The sequence below is a fragment of the Tachyglossus aculeatus genome, chromosome 24, assembly GCF_015852505.1.
Source record: "Tachyglossus aculeatus isolate mTacAcu1 chromosome 24, mTacAcu1.pri, whole genome shotgun sequence".
NCBI classification, from domain to species: Eukaryota; Metazoa; Chordata; class Mammalia; order Monotremata; family Tachyglossidae; genus Tachyglossus; species Tachyglossus aculeatus.
This window is the reverse complement of record NC_052089.1, coordinates 2,987,116-3,007,454: the sequence shown is the minus strand read 5'-3', so window position 1 is coordinate 3,007,454 and position 20,339 is coordinate 2,987,116. Positions and strand designations below refer to the sequence as shown.

Genomic DNA, 20,339 nt, shown 5'->3' with positions numbered 1-20,339 from the left:
CAGCACGGCCCGGTAGACGCGCACATATGAGACGATGATGAGAATGGAGCGGACGATAGCTAACGGTACCCCAGTGGTTATGCTCACATTGATGGCGTCGTGGTCCTCGGAGCAGGAGATCCTCAGCAGGGAAGGGACATCACAGAAGACCTGCTGGACGATGTTGGACCCACAGAACCTCAGGGAGAAAGTCGAAGCTGAATCCAAGACCCCAAACGGCATCACGCTGAGTCAGGAGGGGGCCGCCATCTTTCCACTAACCCTGATGGCCATAATGAGCTCATAGCGCAAGGGGGGTCAGATGGCAGCGTAGCGATCGTAAGACATGGCCTTGAGGACGAACAGCTCTGAAACAGCAAAGATAACCACCAAAAAGACTTGGGCCTCACAGGCCAGGAGGGAAATGGAAAAATGATCGGTCAGGGAGATGACGACCGACTTGGCGATGATAACAGAGATGTTTCAAAGACCGAGGACAGACAGGTGCCTGAGGAAGACGTACATGGGGGTTTGGAGGTGCCGGTCGAGGGCACTGATGATGACGATCACGAGATTCCCCGGAAGGGCTCCAGGTAAACCAGGAAGAACTGCGTCATGGACCAAATGCAGTTCCCAGATCTCCAAGAAATCCAGCAAGAAGAATCCCGTCACCGTGGAGACATTGGACATTTTAGGGATGCAGCATTGACTTTCTGCATGTGATGAGGGAAGACTCAAAGTTGGAGTCCATTGATGGGATGAGTGAAGGAACTGACAGGACACTTGCTGGTGATTCTCTATGGAGAGGAGACAGTTATTGAATACAAAATTATTTTTGAGTTCACCGTGGAGACATTGACCATTTCTGGGGAATGATGTGGACTTGCTGGACAGGAAGAGGAAAGACTACAATGTAGAAACATTGATGTTGGCGGTGAAGGAATAGGACTATGTCAATCAATTCTATATATTGAGTACCTACAGAGAACACGGTATTACTACATATGATCACTGCCCCCAAGGAGCTTCCATTCTATTGGAAGCACCACGTTCGAACCGTGTAGAAGCAGGATGCACTATTGGGAAAAACACAGACCTAGAAGTCAGAGGACTTGGATTCGTATCCCGAATCTACCACTTATCGGCTGCTTAACCATGAGAAAGTGACTTAATTACTCTATGTCCCACTTTTCTCAATAGTAAAATGAGGATTTAATACCTGTTTTCCCTTCTACTTGGTCTGTGAATCCCTTGGGGGACAATGTCTGTGTTCTACCAGATTGCCCTGAATCTCCCCTACCACTTGGTACTTTGCTTGGCACATAGTAAGCACTTAATAAATATCTAGAAAATTAGTTTTGATTGAGGAGACGAAACTGTAATGAATAGCAGATAGCAGAGGTCAGGAAACACAAAGCTATGTCCATGACTGTTGTGAAATGTTTTCGGTGGTTTTACAGTCAAACAAGAAGTGCCTTTACATATAAATCCGTCCATTTAGTGGAGAGAGAATGGGCCTGGTAGAACGAAGGACCTGGATTTTAATCCTGTCTCCTCTCTTTGTCTGCTGTGTGACCTGGGACCAGATAATTACCTTCTGTGCACCTCAGGTACCTCGTCTTTAAATTGGGGATTACAATTGTGAGCAGCCTATGAGGCATGGACTATGCCCAAGATGATTATCTTTTATCCACCCCAGTGCTTAGTACAGTACCTAGCACATAGTAAGCACTTAACGATACCATAAAAAAACCCAACAAACAAACAACAACACAAAAAATCCGTTTATTCCAAACTGATTCCATTTGCTCACGTATCTGCATTCACTATTGGACTCACACAAACAAAAGCAAACATAATCATTCACCTAGTCCTTTACTAAAACATGATTCAGCTTACATCTCTCCTCTCCTCAACCTCCCCTCAGGGCAAGTTCTGTCTTTTCACAAGCATCAAAAACTCAATCGGCTTGAAGGCTCTCCGCCCTACGACTGCATTTCACCCCCTTGTCATTGTTCAACACGTCTTCTCAGCTCTAAAAGCAACTTTCTAGTTGTTGCTTACGATCGACTGTCTCGTTTCCATCCTAGGCTGGAACTCCCTCTCTTATCCACTCAAAATCAGAGCGAGCACAGTTCTTTCTGAATTCTGAGCACTGCTAAAAGCCCGGCCTCCTCCAAACAGCTACCCAGATTCATTTCCCAGCCCTCTATACCCACGTCACCTAGCTCAATTGCAAATCAACTCATTTCCATCCTCATTTAGTGGAAAAATCATAGGCCCAGGCGTTCTCTTCCTGACTGTGAGCTCCTTGAGGGCAGCATACACATCTACCAGCTCTGTTCTATTGTTCTCTCCCAAACATAGCTTTGTGGGAGTCAGAGGACTGGGGTTCTAATTCTGCCTCTGTCTGTTTGGTGCTGTGAGACCTTAGACAAGTCGCTTCACTTCTCTGGGCCTGAGTTTCCTCATCTGTACAGTGGCACGCAATAATTGCATATTCATCTTTCCCTTCTTTTTTTCTTCTAGAAGGGACAGGGAATGTGTCTGTTATGTTGTTTTAGGTGGATAAAGCACCTGGGAGTCAGAGGAGTCAGAAGGAACTGGGTTCTAATTCTGGCTCTGCCTCATGTCTGCTGTGTAACCATGGGCAAATCATTTATCTTCTCTGAGCATCAGTTACCTCACCTGTAAAATGGGGGTTAAGACTGTGAGCCCCATGTGGATCCAGGACTGTATCCAACCTGCTTAACTTGTATCTACCCCAGCTCTTAGGACAGTTCTTGGGACATAGTAAGAGCTTAACAACTATTATTATTATTACTCTCCAAGTGCTTAGTGCACACAATAAACACTCAATAAATATGATTTAAGATTAAGTGACAGATAGTAAATTAGACCGTGTAAACCTAGCCCACTCGACTGGAAAGCCCATGCGGGCAGGGATTACAATCTTTCCCACTATTTGTCTTCTCCCAACATTTGGGAAGAACTCTTACATGGAGGAATTGCTAATAGTGTCAGTTGCTGTCCCAAGCTGGTCACAGTCTCTAAGCCCTGGCTGTAATTTACCCTCTAAAAAGGATTCCGGGACCTGCTGAGGGCCAAGGTGACTGTCTACAGTGCTGATACTGTACTGAAGCACCATAGCCTGGCAGGTAGTTGGCAAGGAGGTTTGAAGAGGAAGGAGCAGACGTGTATGACGGTTGGGGTTACTGAACTGGAAAATACCTCCCCTCCTACTAGCACCCCTGCCTCACTGGGGGCCGTAGCCCTGTCACGATCCTTAACGTAGACCCTGGCCTGGCTCCATCTCGTCCATCCTCATCCTGGTACCATTCTGGCCCTCCATCCCAGTCACCCCCAGCCAATCTCACTGGGTCAGCGTGGGTCTGGGGGTCGCTGAACTCTACAGGTCAGGGTTGGTCCCCTCTTTCCCCTCAGAATCCTGGATTCGGTCAGCCAGAAAGGAATAGAGAGAAGCTGTCGGCCAATCCCCGATCTCCCTCAGACCTGAGAAGCTCTTCAGCTGGGGCCTCGTCCCTCTAGATAAAGTAGGAGCTGTTCAGAGGGGGATCCCAGGATGATAGCTCAGGGCCCTGCCGAGAGACATCGTGGGCTGGACAAGACAAGCAACCTCTGTTCACGTGGTTCCTGAGGTTCCTGCGAGACAAAGGCCCGGTCCCTTGCAGCATCAGTGATGGTTTGAGCCCTTGGGGTTCCCGTGGAAACAGCAGCATCTGCATCCCAGCTTCCCAAATGTTCCTGTTTTCAAAGACAGTCTTTAGACACGGTGAATGGTTCACTTTTGTCTAATTCACAACTGAGACACTCAATCTGTCAATCAGCCAACTGTAACTTTTTCTTATGGCCTTTGTGAAAGGCTTACTATATATCAGGCACTATATTAAGTGCTGGAGTAATTACAAGCTAATCAGATCGGACAGAGTCCATGTCCCCCGTGGGGCTCATATCTCATTCTCCATTTTACAGGTGAGGGAACTGAGGCACGGAAAAGTTAAGCGATGCTGCCCCAGGTCACACAGCAGACACGTGGTAGAACCGAGATCAGAACCCATGTCCATTTGAATCCCAGGACTGCACACCACCCACTAGGAAACGCTGCTTCTTATTAATTCAATCATTCAATCGTATTTATTGAGCGCTGACTGTGTGCAGAGCACTGTACTAAGCGCTTGGGAAGTACAAGTTGGGAACATATAGAGATGGTCCCTACCCAACAGTGGGCTCACAGTCTAGAAGGGGGAGACAGAGAACAAAACAAAACATATTAACAGAATAAAATATATAGAATAAATATGTACAAGTAAAATAAATAAATAAATAGAGTAATAAATACGTACACACATATATACAGGTGCTGTGGGGAAGGGAAGGAGGTAGGGAGGGGGGTGGAGAGGGAGAGGAGGGGGAGAGGAAGGAGGGGACTCAGTCTGGGAAGGCCTCCTGGAGGAGGTGAGCTCTCAGTAGGGCCTTGAAGGGAGGAAGAGAGCTACCTAGGCAGTTGTGCGGAGGGAGTGCATTCCAGGCCAGGGGATGGCGTGGGCCGGGGGTCGACGGCGGGACAGGTGAGAACGAGGCACGGTGAGGAGATTAGCGGCAGAGGATCGGAGGGTGCGGGCTGGGCTGTAGAAGGAGAGAAGGGAGGTGAGGTAGGCAGGGGCGAAGTGATGGAGAGCCTTGAAGCCGAGGGTGAGGAGTTTCTGCCTGATGCATTGATTGATCAGTAGCCACTGGAGATTTTTGAGGAGGGGAGTAACATGCCCAGAGCGTTTCTGGACAAAGACAATCCGGGCAGCAGCGTGAAGTATGGATTGAATTGGGGAAAGACAGGAGGATGGGAGATCGGAGAGGAGGCTGATACAGTAATCCAGACGGGATTGGACGAGAGATTGAACGAGCAGGGTAGCGGTTTGGATGGAGAGGAAAGGGCGGATTTTGGCAATGTTGTGGAGCTGAGACCGGCAGGTTTTGGTGATGGCTTCGATGTGAGCGGTGAACGAGAGATCCAAGTCGAGGATGACACCAGTGTTGCGGGCTTGTGAGACGGGAAGGATGGTAGTGCCGTAAACAGTGATGGGAAAGTCAGGGAGAGGGCAGGGCTTGGGAGAGAAGACAAGGAGTTCTGTCTTGGACATGTTGAGTTTTAGTCGGCGGAAAGATATCCAGATGGATGTCCTGAAGGCAGAAGAAGATGCGAGCCTGGACGGAGGGAGAGAGAGCAGGGGCAGAGATGTAGATTTGCGTGTCCTCACCGTAGAGATGATAGTTGAAGCCGTGGGAGTGAATGAGTTCACCAAGGGAGTGAGTGTAGATCGAGAATAGAAGAGGACCAAGAATTGAACCTTGAGGAACCCCTACAGTAAGGAGATGGGAGGGGGAGGAGGAGCCTGTAAAAGAGACTGAGAATGAACGACCGGAGAGATAAGAGGAGAACCAGGAGAAGACGAAGTCTGTGAGGCCAAGGTTGGATAGCGACTTTTTCTGACTTTTTCTGACTTGTTCTTATGACTTGTTCTGATTGCAAATCCGTTGAAGCTATGTTCATAGTGACTATATAAACTACACTCGTGAATCAAGTGTTCATCCCCTTTCTCATCTTTCCCTTATCTCCTTCCTCCTCTATGTAATTTATTCTCTATCTCCCCCATTTGATAATAATCTCCTGGAGAGCAGGAATAGTGCAATTATATCTCTTTTCAACTCTCCCGAGAGCTTTCTACAGTGTTTTGCACCCAGGAGGTTGTCAATAAATACCACTGATAACAATAAAAGTAACAATTATGGTCGTTGTTAAGCGCTTTCTATGTGTCAAGCACTGTTCTAAGTGCTGGAGTAGATACAAGGTAATCAGGTTGGACACAGTCCCTGTAGCGCATGGGGCTCACAGTCTCAATCCCCTTTTACAGATGAGGTAACTAAGGCACAGATAAGTGAAGTGACTTGCCCAAGGTCACATGACAGGCAAGGAACAGAACCTGGATTAGAACCCATCATCTCTGATTCCCAAGTCCGTTCTCTGGATGGATGGATAGATATATGGTTGGGAGGATGTTTGGATGGAAGGAAGGAAAGATGGATTGATGAGAGAGGATGGATTTGACAAGACAGTTGGAGTGGCAGTCATCCTTTCTTCCCTACTCCCATACCTCGTCCCATTTTCCAACTATCAAACCCAACCCCAGAGTCATGCTAAAGAGCATATCATTATATTTTCATAGTCATTAATAATAACGCTCGGCACACAGTACACGCTCAATAAACACGACTGGATGAATGAATGAATAATGATATCATTAGTATATTTATTAAGAGGTTGTGTGCCTAAATTGTTCCACTTGCTGGAGTAGAAAGAAAAGAATCAATTCAGACACAATTCCTGCCCCAAAGGGACTCAGAGGGCAAGTGGAAGAGACATTCTAGAGATTTTACATCACTGCCCTAGGTCACAAAGCAGGTCAGTAGCAGAGCTGGCATCAGAAATTAAGTCTCAATCAATCAATCATATTTATTAAGCACTTACTCTGGGCCTAGCACGGTACTAAGCACCTGGAAAAGTTCTGTATAACAGAGTGGGCAGACACGTTCCCTGCCCACAGTGAATTTACAGTCTAGAGCAATGCCCATTCGTTTAGGCCATGATAATATTTAAAACAAAATTATGGTATTTGTTGAGCACTTGCTATGTGCCAAGCACTGTTATAAGCACTGGAGTAGATACAAGGTAATCGGGTTGTCGCACGCGGCGGTCACGGTCTTAATCCCTATTTTATGAATGAGGTAAATGAGGCCCGGAGAAGTTAAGTGGCTCGCCCAAGGTCACACAGAGGTCTAGTGTCAGAGCAGGGATTGGAACTACCCGAAAATCAGATTTACTGTAGTAAGCACTTGGGAAAGCTCAGTTTAACAGAGTTCTTAAACACATTCCCTGCCCACAATGAGCTTAGAGCCTACAGGGACTCCCCTTCCTTTAGGCCATGATGCCTCCCCAAAACTGGATTGTCAGTTATACTACAATCTTAGCCACCTCCCTCCCAGACTTTGGCAATTCATCAACGTCCAGCGTTTTCTGTGAACCCTGTAGGACAGGTAAGTATCTGGCTAGTTCCAAGGGCAATTCCTTGTTTAAGGGGTGGTGTGAGATTATTTGCACAAGGAAGGAGACATTTTGTTCCAAAGTCGAGGCTGGGTGAGATACCCTTTCTGGATCCTGCCCATGGCGGCATTCATGTTCTGGTTCCTCAGGCTGTAGATGAGGAGGTTCAGGGAGGGGGTCACCACCATATAGAACACAGAAACCAGCAGGTCCACGATAAAGGAGGAGTCTGCGGGCGGCTTGACGTAGACAAATATTCTATTAGAGAGGAAAACAGTGACGACGCCGAGGGGAGGTAGGCAGGTGGAGAAGGCTTTGGCCCAGCCCTCGGCAGCCGAAATACTCAAAACGACCCGGAAGATGTGTGCGCACAAGATGACGATGGAAATGGGGCAGACGACACATAAGGCTGCCCCCAAAATCACAGTGGCGTCAATGACGTTGTGATTCCCGGAGCAGGTGATCTTCCGCAGAGAGGGGACGTCACAGAAGAACTGAGGGACGGTGATGGACACTCAGAAGGACGGGGAGAACATCCCAGCTGAACACATTGCTGCATACAGGCCCCCGCCGAACCAGGAGGCGGTGGCCATCTTCCCACAGGCCCCTCGAGCCAGGACGATATCGTAGGTCAGGGGGAAGCAGATGGCAGCGCAGCGGTCGTAGGACGGCTCGACGCTGGCAAACCAGACCACGGAGAAGACCTGGAAGGCACAGCCCACTAGGGAGATTGATGTCTTGTTGGCCAGGAAGTTGTGGATGGAGTTGGGGACGGTGACGGAGATGGAGCAGAGTTCGATGAGGGACCGGTTCCTGAGGAAGAAGTAGATGGAAGTGTGGAGTTGCCGGATGAGGGTGGTGATGGCGATGATAAGGGGATTACCCGTCAGGGCTGCCTGGAAGACCAGGAGTAGCAGCGTAGCCTGGACCAGCTGCAGCTCCCGGACCTCCGAGAATCCCAGGAGCGGGAATTCTGTCTTCACGGTGACAGTGGTCATTTTCTGGGAATTGACGTTGACTGCCCATGGACATTTAGAAAATATAGGGTTGAGAATAATATTTCAAAGAAAAGTTCACAGGAAACGAGAAAGGATTTGGGTTGGAGGGAATCTAAGGGTCTTTTATGGTAATTCTTCACGCTCACTATGCGCCAGACACTGTACTAAGCACTGGAGTAGATAGAAGTTAATCACGTTGTTCATCCCCTCCAATCAACCTGCCTTGGTTCAGGACGACACTGAATCCATTCCTGACTCCTAGAAGTCTACTCCATTTGCAAACATCTGCAAGGATTGTGGTCACATAATTCGACATATTTGGAGAGGCACCACAGCCTAGTTGAGCGAGGATCGTCCTGGGAGTCTAGGGGACCTTAGTCTTAATCCCGGCCTACCACCTACCTGCTGGGCGACCTCGGGCAAGTCACTTAAATTTTCTCTTCCTCGGTTTCCTCATCTGTAAAATGGGATTCAAGACCATGAGCCCCATGTGGGACAGGTACAGTGTCCAGTCTAATTATAGCATATCTAATCTAGCACCGAGTATGGTGTTTGGCACATGGTAAACACTTAACAAATACCGCAATTATTATTATTAATAATAAAGAACAGGAAATTTCCTATTATATCCTGGACCTATACTGAAATTTCTCTTCCCTGCCCCTCACCTTTCCTCTGCTCCTCTCCAGAGACCCCGTCCTGTGCTAGGCTGGAAATCACTGACCTCTGATGAGAGAGAGGCTCACTCCATCTCGTCGGTCCTGGACACTGGTGGTGGTGACAGGAAGGTCTAGGTAAGTGGTGGGAGTTGTCAAGATCCTCCCTCTCCCTTTCGGCTCTCCGGATGGCTGTGCCATCAGACGATGACCGGATTATTTCCTTGGGGATTCCTTGTTGGAGGACGGTCCCGGCGTTCCTCTGAGACACCTGGCTTCCGGGAATCTCGGAAGGCCAGAATCGTCAGCCCTCTGCGGTCCCGGCCCCCACAACCTAAAGAACTGCCCAGTCCCACGTGGTTCCCACTCTGGGACTCCTTCCTAGAATAACTTCAACGGATTCATCATTCTCTTTCCATGATTAATAATGCTTTTTCTTTTCAACTCTGGGGATTGGAGATATACCGTGGTAGGGGGAATAGGCACCTATTTGGTGATTCATGGTTCAATCCAATATTCAGTTTGATTGGGCAAAAAAAAAAAGAAAAGGAACCCAAGAACTCATTCCAGTTCTGACAATGAATGGCTCTGTGTCACAAGCATTTACAACATTTTTGAAAAGTGTAAGCTTCTTGTGTGCAAAGACTGTTTCTTGGCCTTCTTTTGTACTTCAGTTTGATTGACTGGTTGAATTAATACTTAAATATTGAAGTATATTATACAATAAATGATAATAGTAACAACAGTAATAGGAGGAGAAATCATACTGGTGTTTATTGAATGACATCTGAGAGCATTAAGTGGTTGGAAAGTTTCAACCTGTACCCCCCTCCTGGCTTCTGGGGCAGATGTGAGGATCTAAAGTAAGTCTAAAACACCCTTCTGCAGCTACCTCTTCAATTTTATTTAATGGTATTTATTAAGCACTTACTTTGTACTAGGCACTGTATTAACCACTGGGGTAGATACAAGTTAATCAGGTTGGACATATGGGGCCCACAATATTAATCCCCATTTACAGATGAGGGAACTGAGGCCCAGAGAAATTAAGTGATTTCCCCAAGGTCACACAGCAGACAAGTGGCAGAACCGGGGTGAGAACCCAGTTCTTTCTGACTCCCAGGCTCGTGCTGTACCCTCTGCTAGTGGTGAATAGAGGGGATGAATCCACGTGCAGGGATCTAATCCCATACATGTGAACTAGATATGAGTACCAGTCAAGAACAGCTGGATAAAACCTCTTCTACAAAACTAGTCTAAAACATTGATAATAGGCAGCGTGCAGTCAGGAAAAGTCTCTAATGACAAATATCTCAGATCTTTGCAAGCTGCTCAAGTCCGTCTAAAGTCAACGTCAGACAATATAGTCACGTCTGTCTAGGGTCAGAGCTAGAAGTGAAATTTTCTATCTCCGGAGAAAAAACTCAAAACCAGGACTCTCCCCATTGCCATCTTCACGTCCCAGTTCCTCAGGATGTAGATGAGGGGGTTCAGGGTAGGGGGCACCATGGTGTAGAACACGGACACCAGCAGGGCCAGTCGGAAGGAGGAGCTGGAGGTCGGTTTTAAGTGGGCAAAGGCGGCTGTGGAGAAAAAAACGATGATGACGACGAGGTGGGGCAGGTAGGTGGAGAAGGCTTTGGCCCGGCCCTCGGCGGCCGGCATCCTCTGCATGGCCTGGAAGATGCGCGCATAAGAGGCCACGATGGAGACGAAGCAGAAAACACTGAAACATGCACCAGTGGCTACAACTACCTTGAAGGCTGCATACGTTTTAGAGCAAGAGAGTCTTATGACAGACGGGACGTCGCAGAAAAACTGTGCGATCACATGAGACCTGCAGAAAGGCTAGGGGAATGTCGCAGCTGAAACAAAGAGTCCAGATATTCCCCCGAAAAGCCAGGAACCGACTGCCATCTCAAGGCATGTCCTGTGGTTCATGATGACCTCGTAGTACAGAGCACTACAGATGGCCAAGTATAGGTCTTAGGATATTACCGGGAGCATTGAGACCTCTGTGCCGGCAAACGGAATCACAAAGAAGACCTGGAAAAAACATCCCAAGAAGGAGATTTCTCTACAGTCGGTCAGGGTGTTGAGGATGGTTTGGGGGATGGTGACGGAGATGTAGCAGAGGTCGAGGACGGACAGGTTTCTGAGGAAGAAATACATGGGGGTGAGGATGGCGCCGGTCGAGGGCGGTGATGGCGACGATGAGGAGGTTTTCCATAAGGGCCGCCAGGTAGACCAGGAGGAACAGCGCGGCGTGGGTCAGCTGCAGCTCCCGGACCTCCGAGAAACCCAGCAGGAGGAATTCGCTCACGACAGCGAGGTTGACCATTTCCCAAGGATTGCCCAAGGAGGAAGCTATTTCAGAACCTCAACAATGACAGTCAAATCAATCCATCAATTGAAAATCCATAATTGTATTTATTGAGCACTTACTTCGTGCAGAGCACTATACTAAGCGATTGGGAGAGTGTAATTTAGCACAGTTGGCAGACGTATTTGCTGCTCACAAGGAGCTTACAAGCTAGAGGGGGAAACATAAATACATTTCAAATATGTAGATAAGTGCTGTGAGGATGAGGGTGGACAGAATAAAGGGTGCAAATCCAAGTTCAAGGGCAAGGCAGAAGGGAGAGGAAGTAAGGAAAATGAGGGCTTAGTCGGGGAAGGCCTCTTGGAGGAGAAGTGACTTTGCTAAGTCTATGAAACTGGGGAGAGCGATGGGCTGTCAGAGTAAACAGCGCGGCCTAGTGGAAAGAGCAAGGGCTTTAGAGTCAGAAGGACCTGGGTTCCCGTCCTTTCTATGCCACTTGCCTGCTGTTTGACCTTGTGCAAATCACTTCTCTTCTCGGTGCCTCAGTTTCCTCATCTGTAAATTGGGGATTAAGCCCATGACCCCCATGTGGAGCAGGGTCTGTGTCCAACCTGATAACCTGGTATCTACCCCAGCGCTTAGAACAGTGTTATTAAATGCAATCATTGTTATTATTATTATTATATAAAGACGGAGGGATTTCGAGACCATTGGAAGGTCATGGGGTAGGAGTCAGTAGCGGGATAGATGAGCCCAAATTACAGACAGTAAGTTGGTTTTAGACAAGCCAAATGTGTGTGGACTGGGTGACCATGAGAATCCATCCTTCTTAACTTTCAGCCTTCCGGCAGAAGGAAACCAAAATCCATCACTCGATCAAATATCTTGATCACTTACTATGTGCAGAGCTGTGTGCTGAGCACAACCAAATGAATTATCTCTCGCCAGATGTAGCCTCCTGTTTCATGGCAAATCTGGGATAGGAGAGACTTTTTATCTCCCATGTGAGCTTAACCCTAATCTAGTTGTCAGTGACTGCCCTCTCAGCAGACAGTGTCTAATGTAGCCACCATTGTTCTATTCCTCAGAACTGGGCACCATGATCTTCAGATAGTAGGTGCTTAGTAAACACGACTGAGTGGTAGACATTACCAGCTCTGACCGTGTTTCCCCATTCCTCAAGACCATCTAGAGGATGTCCATCCACCTATGCGTCAAATAACGTGGGTCAGAGAGAAGCAACATGGCTCAGTGGATAGAGCACGGACTTTGGAGTCTGAGGTCATGGGTTCAAATCCCGGCTCCACCAAATGTCAGCTGTCTGAATTTGGAAAAGTCACTTAACTTCTCTATGCCTCAATTACCTCAATTGTAAAATGGGGATTAAGACAGTGAGCCCCATGTGGGACAACCTGGTCACCTTACCTCCCTAGAGCTTAGAACAGTGCTTTGCACATAGTAAGTGCTTAATAAATGCCAGTATTATTATTATCATTATTGAACAGAAACTCCTTACCATCATCTTTAAAGCTCCCCATCACTGCGCCCCATCCTATCTCAACTAGCTACTTTCCTACCATAAGCCAGCCCTCACACTTCACACCCCTAATGCCAACCTATTCACTGTACCTCCATCTCGCCACTCCCTCCAACCACCTCTCTTCCAAGTCCTGTCTCTTGCCTGGAATGCCCGCCCTCTTCATATCCGAAAGACGTTCACTATCCCCACCTTCACAGCTTTATTAAAATCACATCTCGTCCAAGAGACCTTTCCCGACCAAATCCTGATTTCCTTTTCTCCCATTCCCTTCCGTGTCGCCCTTCACTTGAATTTTCCCCATTTTATTTGCCGCTCTCTCGATCCCACAGCACTTATGTATAGATCCATACTTTATGTATTTCTATTAATGTTTGTTTCCCCTTCTAGACTGTAAACTCCTTACGAGCAGGGAATATGTCTTCGAATCATATTGTATTCTCCCAGGCACTTAGTTCTGTGCTCTCCACACAGTAAGTGCTTAATAAATATGATCGATTGGCCACCCAGAACGTTTGTCACCGATTCATGCCCACCCGTCCCCGCCACCCACCCAGTAGATCCAGGGAATTTGGAGACACCGTGGAGAGAGATCGGTTTTACATATGGAGAAGTGAGAAGATACTAGTTCTCTGTCACCGCCAGCTCTCCTGTAAGACCACAATCCATCCGTGTTCTCCCCGGCCCAGCCTTACTTGTCATACCGGAGCTAGAGGGGTCCTTCAACCATCTCCCGTCCCCTCAACTCCTGGACGTCGACCGCAGGAGAATCTCCAGGATGTGTGCGGGTTCCTGGGTGCTCTGGCTTCCTGTATTGAGCGTGTCGGGCTCTCGGTGAAACCGGGCCTTTCGGGAAAAGCTCCCTGCCGCTCCTGTAGAACTCCCCACCAGGGGACGGGTCACACCTTGGGCTGAGGGGCCTCATTATGTCCTGTTTGGGCTTGGCTTCCCGGGGGACCGGCGCCGCTGGGAACCTTGGGGACTTTGGGTGGGGTAGTGGCCCTGCCCCACGTGACTGCTCCACTGGGGACCCTGTGACCAGTCACACTGGCGTGTGCCGCACAGTGAGAACCTCCAGAATAACTGCGGAGATGATAAAGAGGTGTCCATCTTGTTTTTTGTCAGGGATCCACTGGCTTTATCCGTTTCATGGCTGTGTGTTGGCCATTTTAAAATGGTTTGGATGTACCAGTCCTCCCTCCTCCAGACCTCACTTTAACCCTCCCACTCCTGATCTAACTCGCCAACTTCCCTATCCTCTCTAAGACTACACTCCTTCTGTCACCTGCTACCCCTCCTCACTTCTCCCCACCCTCCTACCGACAGTTCTATCCATTGTTCTCCACCAGCTCCTCTGCCCCTCCTGTAACCATTTATTGTAATTATTATTATTATCATTACTATTATTATCATTATTGTTGTTGTTCTTGTTAAGCCCTTACTATGTGCCAAGCACTGTTTTAAACGACAGAATAGATACAAGTGAATGTGGTTGTGCAAAGCCCCTATCTCACTAAGGGATCCCCATTTTACAGATCCCTATCCTCATTTTACAGATGAGAGGCACAGAGGAAGTGAAGTGACCTATCCAAGGTCACACAACATTAACTTCTTCTTTGCCGTGAGAATTTGCGTTGGTTAAAAGACATCCAAGTGTAGGTAAATACAGACTTCCAGCTCTCTCTCGGGGTTATTTACACCTGAATTTCAAGGTCAAGGCTGGACTCAGATATGTACAACCAATTAGCTGTAGGGAGAACGTGGCTTAGTGGCAAGAGCATGGGCTTGGGAGTCGGAAGACGTGGGTCCGAATCCCGGCTCCGCCACTGGTCTGCTGTATGGACTTGGGCAAGCTACTTAATTTCTCTGTGTCTCAATTACCTCTTCTGTAAAATGGGGATTAGGACTGTGAACCCCACTTGCGACAATCTGATTATTTTATCCTCCCCAGGACTTGGAACAGTAAGCGCTTAGCAAATACCATTATTCTTCTTATTATTATTACTATGATCCTGTTTCATAGACTCTTACCCTGACTCACAACCTCATACTCATGACAACTTATCATGCTGCGTTATCATTGGGGTACTCAAATATCAGTGTATATCCTCACTGTATATCTTCACTATATATCTTTAACTCTACTGCTACATGTAAGGTACATCTCCTCCAAGAGGTCTTCCCCGGCTAAGCCCCAACTTCTTTTTTTCCCCACCCTTTTCTGCGACACCCTGATTTGCTCCCTTTTTCACCTGCCCAGTCCCAGAACACATGTACTTATCTATAATATATTTATTGATATTAATGTATGCCCCCCTGAATAGACTGTAATTTCGCTTTGGGAGGGAATGTGTCTGTTATACTCTCCCAAGTGCTTAATACAGTACACAGACAAAGTGTTCAATAAATATAGCTCATTGATTGATCAATTCATTCAATCATGTTTATTGAGCAGAGCACCACTAAGCGCTTAGCACAATTGATCCTGCCTGTAGGGGTGAGAGGAGAAAGATTGTCAAGCCAAAAGGGCACCCTGAAAGATGGGGGTAATAATAATAATAGCGTTAGTTAAGAGCTAACTATGTGCCATGAACTGTACCAAGTGCTGGGGTAGACACAAAATAATGAAAGTGAACACAATCCCTGTCCCATTTACAGTCTAAATAGGAGGGAGTAGGATTTAATCCCCATTTGACAGATGCAGTAACTGAAGCCACGAGAAGTTAAGTGATTTGGCCAAGGTCACAGAGTGGACACGTGACAGATCCGAGATTAGAATCCAGGTCCTCTGATTCCCAGGCCCATGCTCTTTCCACTAGGAAACGCTGCTTCTCTAGATGGATGAGCCTTGCTCAGAGTCAATCCAAGAAGATAGAAACGAAAGTGTTAAGGCATCATTAGGAACTTTCTACCCTGGGTGAAATTACTCCCACCTAGGACCCCCTCCCCCAGGGCGGCCTTAACGTCACGGTTCCTCAGGCTGTACATTAGGGGGTTCAGGGCGGGCGGCACCACCCTGTAGAACACGAACACTAGCAGGTCCAGAGCTATGCCTGGACCTGTGCCAGTGCCTGACACATAGAACGTGCTTAGCAAATACCATTTAGCAAATACCATTAAAAAAAAAACCTCCCTCCTCACACTCCCACTGAGGTTTCGAGCCTTAGTACAGTGCAGTGCACACAGGAAGGGCTCAATTAATACGATCGATTGAATGAAAGAGACAATGTTCCTCTCTCAGGACCCTCGGAACCCAGAATTGCTTCAGAACCATGAGAATTGGTGACAGAGTCAGGGGCAGAGGAAGGCTGAGATCTGAAAATAAAAATAAATCCTACACGAAGGAATCAGACCAGAGGGGAATCAGAAGGGAATCAGACCAGAAGACCAGGTGAAAATGGGGAGGTCCAGATAAAGAGTCACCTCCAGGTTCTTGTTTTATATTCCAGTGTTAGAGATATTTTCTGGATTAGAGAAGCAGCATGGCCTAGTGGATAGAGCACAGACCTGGGATTCAAAACAACATGGGTCTAATCCCAGCTTTCCCACTTGTCCTCTGTGTGATCTTAGGCAAGTGATTTCAATGCTCTGTTCCTCATTGCCCTCATCTGTAAAATGGGGATTGAGAATGTAAGCCCCACGTGGGACAGAGACTGTGTCTAACCCGATTTTCTTGTATCCATCCTAGCGCTTAGTACTGTGCCTGGCACATGGTAAATACTTAACAAATACCACTATTATTATTATTATTTTTATTATTACTACTATTATTATCCAAGAAGCCCCATCCAGTATGGAGTCCGAACTGACATAATTGCACCAAACCCGCCTAGATTCACTCTCCTTTCCACCACTCAAGCAGGAACAAGAAGAATCAGATACATGTAGGATTCCCTTTCACCCCTTGTTTTGAGATTGTGAGCCCCTGTTTGGGACGGAGATTTACACAATCTTTTCTTTCAGAGCTTTTTGTATAGTTCTCTGCACATCGTAGTGGCTCAATAAACGCCAACGTGTAGCAGAAATAACCAGCTCTGTCAAGGGACATGGAGACTGGTCTTCTCTGAAAATGTTTCACTGATCAAACCCCATCCATCCCTGCCACCCACCCAGGAGATCGAGCGGATGGAGCGAGATGGAGACGCCGGGGGGAGAGAAATGTGTTACACGTTGAGATGTAAGCAGATGGTGGAGCGTTCTCTCGTTCTCTGTCATCGCCAGCCCCCCTGTGAACAACTTCCCATCTGTATTCTCCTCGACCCAGACTCACCGGTCAGTCTGGAGCGAGCGGGCGCTGGTCTCTGCTGTCCTTCAACCACTCCTGTGCCCTCAGCTCCCGGACGTCGGCCACAGGAGGGTCTAAGGGAGATGTCAAGGGTCCTGGCTCCTCTTTCCTCCCGCTCGGAACATGACGGGCTCTCGGCGAGGCCGGGCCTTTCTGGAAAAACTCCCCGCCACTCCTGAGGGATTCCCCCCAGGGGGCGGGCCATACCTTGGACTGAGGGGGCCTCATTATGGCCTCCTAGGGGCTGGCTTCCATAGGGTCCAGCATCTCTGAGTTCTGGCCCCATGGGCAGGGTAGCGGCCCTGCCTCATGCGACCGCCCCATGAGGGACATGTGACCCGTCACACTAACGTGCGTCTCAAATGGAGAAACTCCAGTCAGTCTCACTACGGTCACTACTTTCTGTCTCCAAACCTTCTTCCTAGTCTGATCTGCGGTTCACTCTTGGTCTCGGACCATTTGCTACCCCATGGCCTATTCCAGGATATGTCTAGTCTCCAGGTCCCAGATTCTCTTTCCCTAGAACACCACCTCCTTCCCCGCGCCTTCTCACCAATATTCCCCCGGTATAAAATCCCATCTCCTCCAAGAGGCCTTCCCAGATTAAGCCCCTATTTCTCTTACTCTTTCTCCCACGGCATCACCTGTGAACTTGGATCTGTCCTTTCAGCATTTGATATTTTTTACCCCATCCTCAGCCCAAAGCATTTATGTTCATCTCCGTAACTTATTTATTAATTCAATCATATTTACTGAACACTTACTGTGTGCATAGCCCTGGACTAAGGGCTTGGAAAATACAATTCGGCAACAGAGACAATCTCTACCCAACAACGGGCTCACATTCTAGAAGGAGGGAGACAGACAACAAAACAGAACAAGTAGATAGGCATCAAAAACATCAAAATAAATAAACAGAATTATAGATATATACACATAATTAATAAAATAAATAGAATAATAAATCTGTACATATATACACAAGTGCTGTCGGGTGGGGAGGGGGATATAGCGGAGGGAGGGAATGGGGCAATGGGGAGGGGATCTGGAACAGAGGAAAAGGTGGGAGGTCTGGGAAGTTCTACGGGAGAACATGAGCTCTAAATACGGATTTGAATGGGGGAAAAGAGCTAGTTTGGCCGATGTGAAGACGGAGGGAATTCCAGGCCAGAGGTAGGACATGGGCCAGGTGTCGACATCGGGAAAAGTGAGAATGTGACACAGTGAGGAATTTAGCGGCAGAGGAGCGGAGTGTGCGGGCTGGGCTGTAATTTATTTTAATGTCTGTCTAACCCTCGAGGCCATAAGCACCGTGCGAACAGGGAACATGTCTACCAACTGGCATAGTGGATAGGGCACGGGCCTGGGAGTCAGAAGGTCAAGAGTTCTAATCCCAGCTCTACCACGCGTCTGCTGTGTGACCGTGGGCAAGACACCTGACTTTGTGCCTCAGTTACCTCAGTACAATGGGGTATGAGAATGTGAACCCCAGGTCAGGCAGGGACTGTATCTAACCCGATCAGTTTATCTCCATCCCAGCGCTTAGTACTGTGCTTGGCACACAGTAAGCACTTATCAAATACCGCAATTATTATTATTACTCTCCCAAGCCCTTGGTATTGTGCTCTGCACATAATAATCACTCAATAATGCCTATATACCATTGACTGATTAATTAGGAGACTGAGGTTCTAATTCCAGCCCTTCCACTGAACCCAGCCTTGATTTCCCTATCTGGAGACTGGGGACAAAATACCTGCTTTTCCTCACTCCTAGACAATGAGCCCCGTGTGAACGAGAGAGTGTGAGTAATCTGATTGTCCTTGATCTATCCTAGACCGTAACACGGTGATTATTTATTGAGTACTCACTGTGTGCAGAGCAATGTATTAAGCCGTCGGGAAAATGCAATACAAGGGAATTAGCAGATGTGTTCCCTGTCCATAAGGAGCTGACAGTCTCTAATAGTAGGTATAGGGATGAATATAAATATAGATATAGAGATAGGTATAGATAGAGAGAGATATAGATATCTATCTCTACTCTACTATATCCTATACTAAGAAGCAGCATGACCTAGTGGCAACAGGACTTGGGAGTCAGAGGATGTGGGATCTAATCCCGGCTCTGCCACTTATCTGCTTTGTGACCCTGGGCAAGTCAGTTAACTTCTCCGTGCCTCAGTTACCTCATCTGTAAAATGGGAATTCAGACTGTGAGCCGCGTGTGTGACAAGGACTGTGTCCAACCTAACTAGCTTGTATCTTTCCCAGCACTTAAATCAGTGCCTGGCACATAGTACGCATTTAGCGAATACGGTTAAAAAAGGGAAGACAGAACCCCTGTCTCCAAGGAACTAATAGTTTACTGGAAGAGAAGCAGTGTGGTCTAGTGGAAAGATCACACACTTGAGAGCTCTACCCCTTGTCTGCTGTGGGACCTTGGGTTGGTCATTTCACTTCTTTGTGCCTCAGTGTCCTCAACAGTTCAATGGGGATACAATACTTAAACTGTGAGTCCCATTTGGAACAGAGACTGTGTGCGACATGACGAACTTGTATTTATCCCAGCACATAGAACAGTGCTCGACACACAGTATGCACTTAACAAATACCATAAAAACAGAGGGAGCCGAATAATAAAGAAGCATATAGCAGGAAGTTGTAAAATGGATCAAGAGGAAATCAATAAATAATTGCAGTGCAAGTAAATACACAAACAGATACATAGATAGAAAATAGATCCATATGTGCTCAGGAAAGGAATGGAGCACAAAATGGGTAAGCGAGGTGTTACATTGACTAGACTGTGGGGTGAGGCGAATTAATCAGGAAAACTTCTCAGAGCATGTGAGATTTTAGCGCAGCTTTGAAGGTAAGGGAATTGGAAGGGAGGGAGTTCCGGGTTAGGGAAACAGTAGCATGATCTGGAGAAGGGTTGAGGGTCAGAGTTGAGAGGCAAGACCTAAATACAGTTGGAAGGTGATCTTGGGAAGAGAAGTGGAAGGTCTGAGGTGAGGGAACGGTTGGGTGTGATGGAGAGAGATGGTGGGTGAGATGGGAAGAGCTGATAAGCGGGATGGAAAGAAATCGTGGGTGAGATGGGCAAACCTGGTGAGAGGTTTTTAAGCCAATGGTCGAGTTGCTGGGGAGGGAGCACTGTACTAAGAGTTTGGGATAATCCAATGCAACAGAGTTGGTGGACACGTTCCCCACCCACAACAAGTCTACCATCTAGAGTGGGAGACAGACATTAATATAAATACATAATTAACAACCTGTAATTTAAATATATCTGTAGAAATGCTGGGGGGTAATGGTGGGGCAAAGATCAGACACCCACAAAAGTCCCAGATCTAAGTGCTAAGATGATGAAGAAGGGAGAGAGAGCCAGGAAAAAGAAGGCTTATTCGGGAAAGTCCTCTTAGAAATGTGACCTTAGTAA

General features: G+C 47.4%; 1 protein-coding gene across 1 annotated transcript; it reads right to left on the bottom strand.

Annotated features, from left to right (window-relative positions):
- Nucleotides 1-297: 297 nt before the first annotated feature.
- On the bottom strand, nt 298-16,825 carry LOC119945054 (olfactory receptor 14A2-like). Its single transcript, XM_038766049.1, has 8 exons — nt 16,720-16,825; nt 10,749-10,765; nt 10,506-10,598; nt 7,904-8,028; nt 7,651-7,774; nt 7,199-7,560; nt 3,617-3,744; nt 298-347 (listed from the first exon to the last, which is right to left on the bottom strand). Exons 1-8 carry the CDS (start codon nt 16,823-16,825, stop codon nt 298-300), a joined length of 1,005 nt encoding a protein of 334 aa, XP_038621977.1.
- Nucleotides 16,826-20,339: the final 3,514 nt, after the last annotated feature.

Coding starts and splice junctions, on each gene's coding strand:
- LOC119945054 (XM_038766049.1), bottom strand. CDS start 16,825: ATGACAGAGAACGAGAGAACGCTCCACCATCTGCTTACATCTCAACGT. Junction 7,561..7,650: donor TCGGCGGGGGCCTGTATGCA/GCAATGTGTTCA, acceptor TCTCTGCGGAAG/ATCACCTGCTCCGGGAATCA. Junction 348..3,616: donor CAGGAACCACGTGAACAGAG/GTTGCTTGTCTT, acceptor TTGCTGTTTCAG/AGCTGTTCGTCCTCAAGGCC.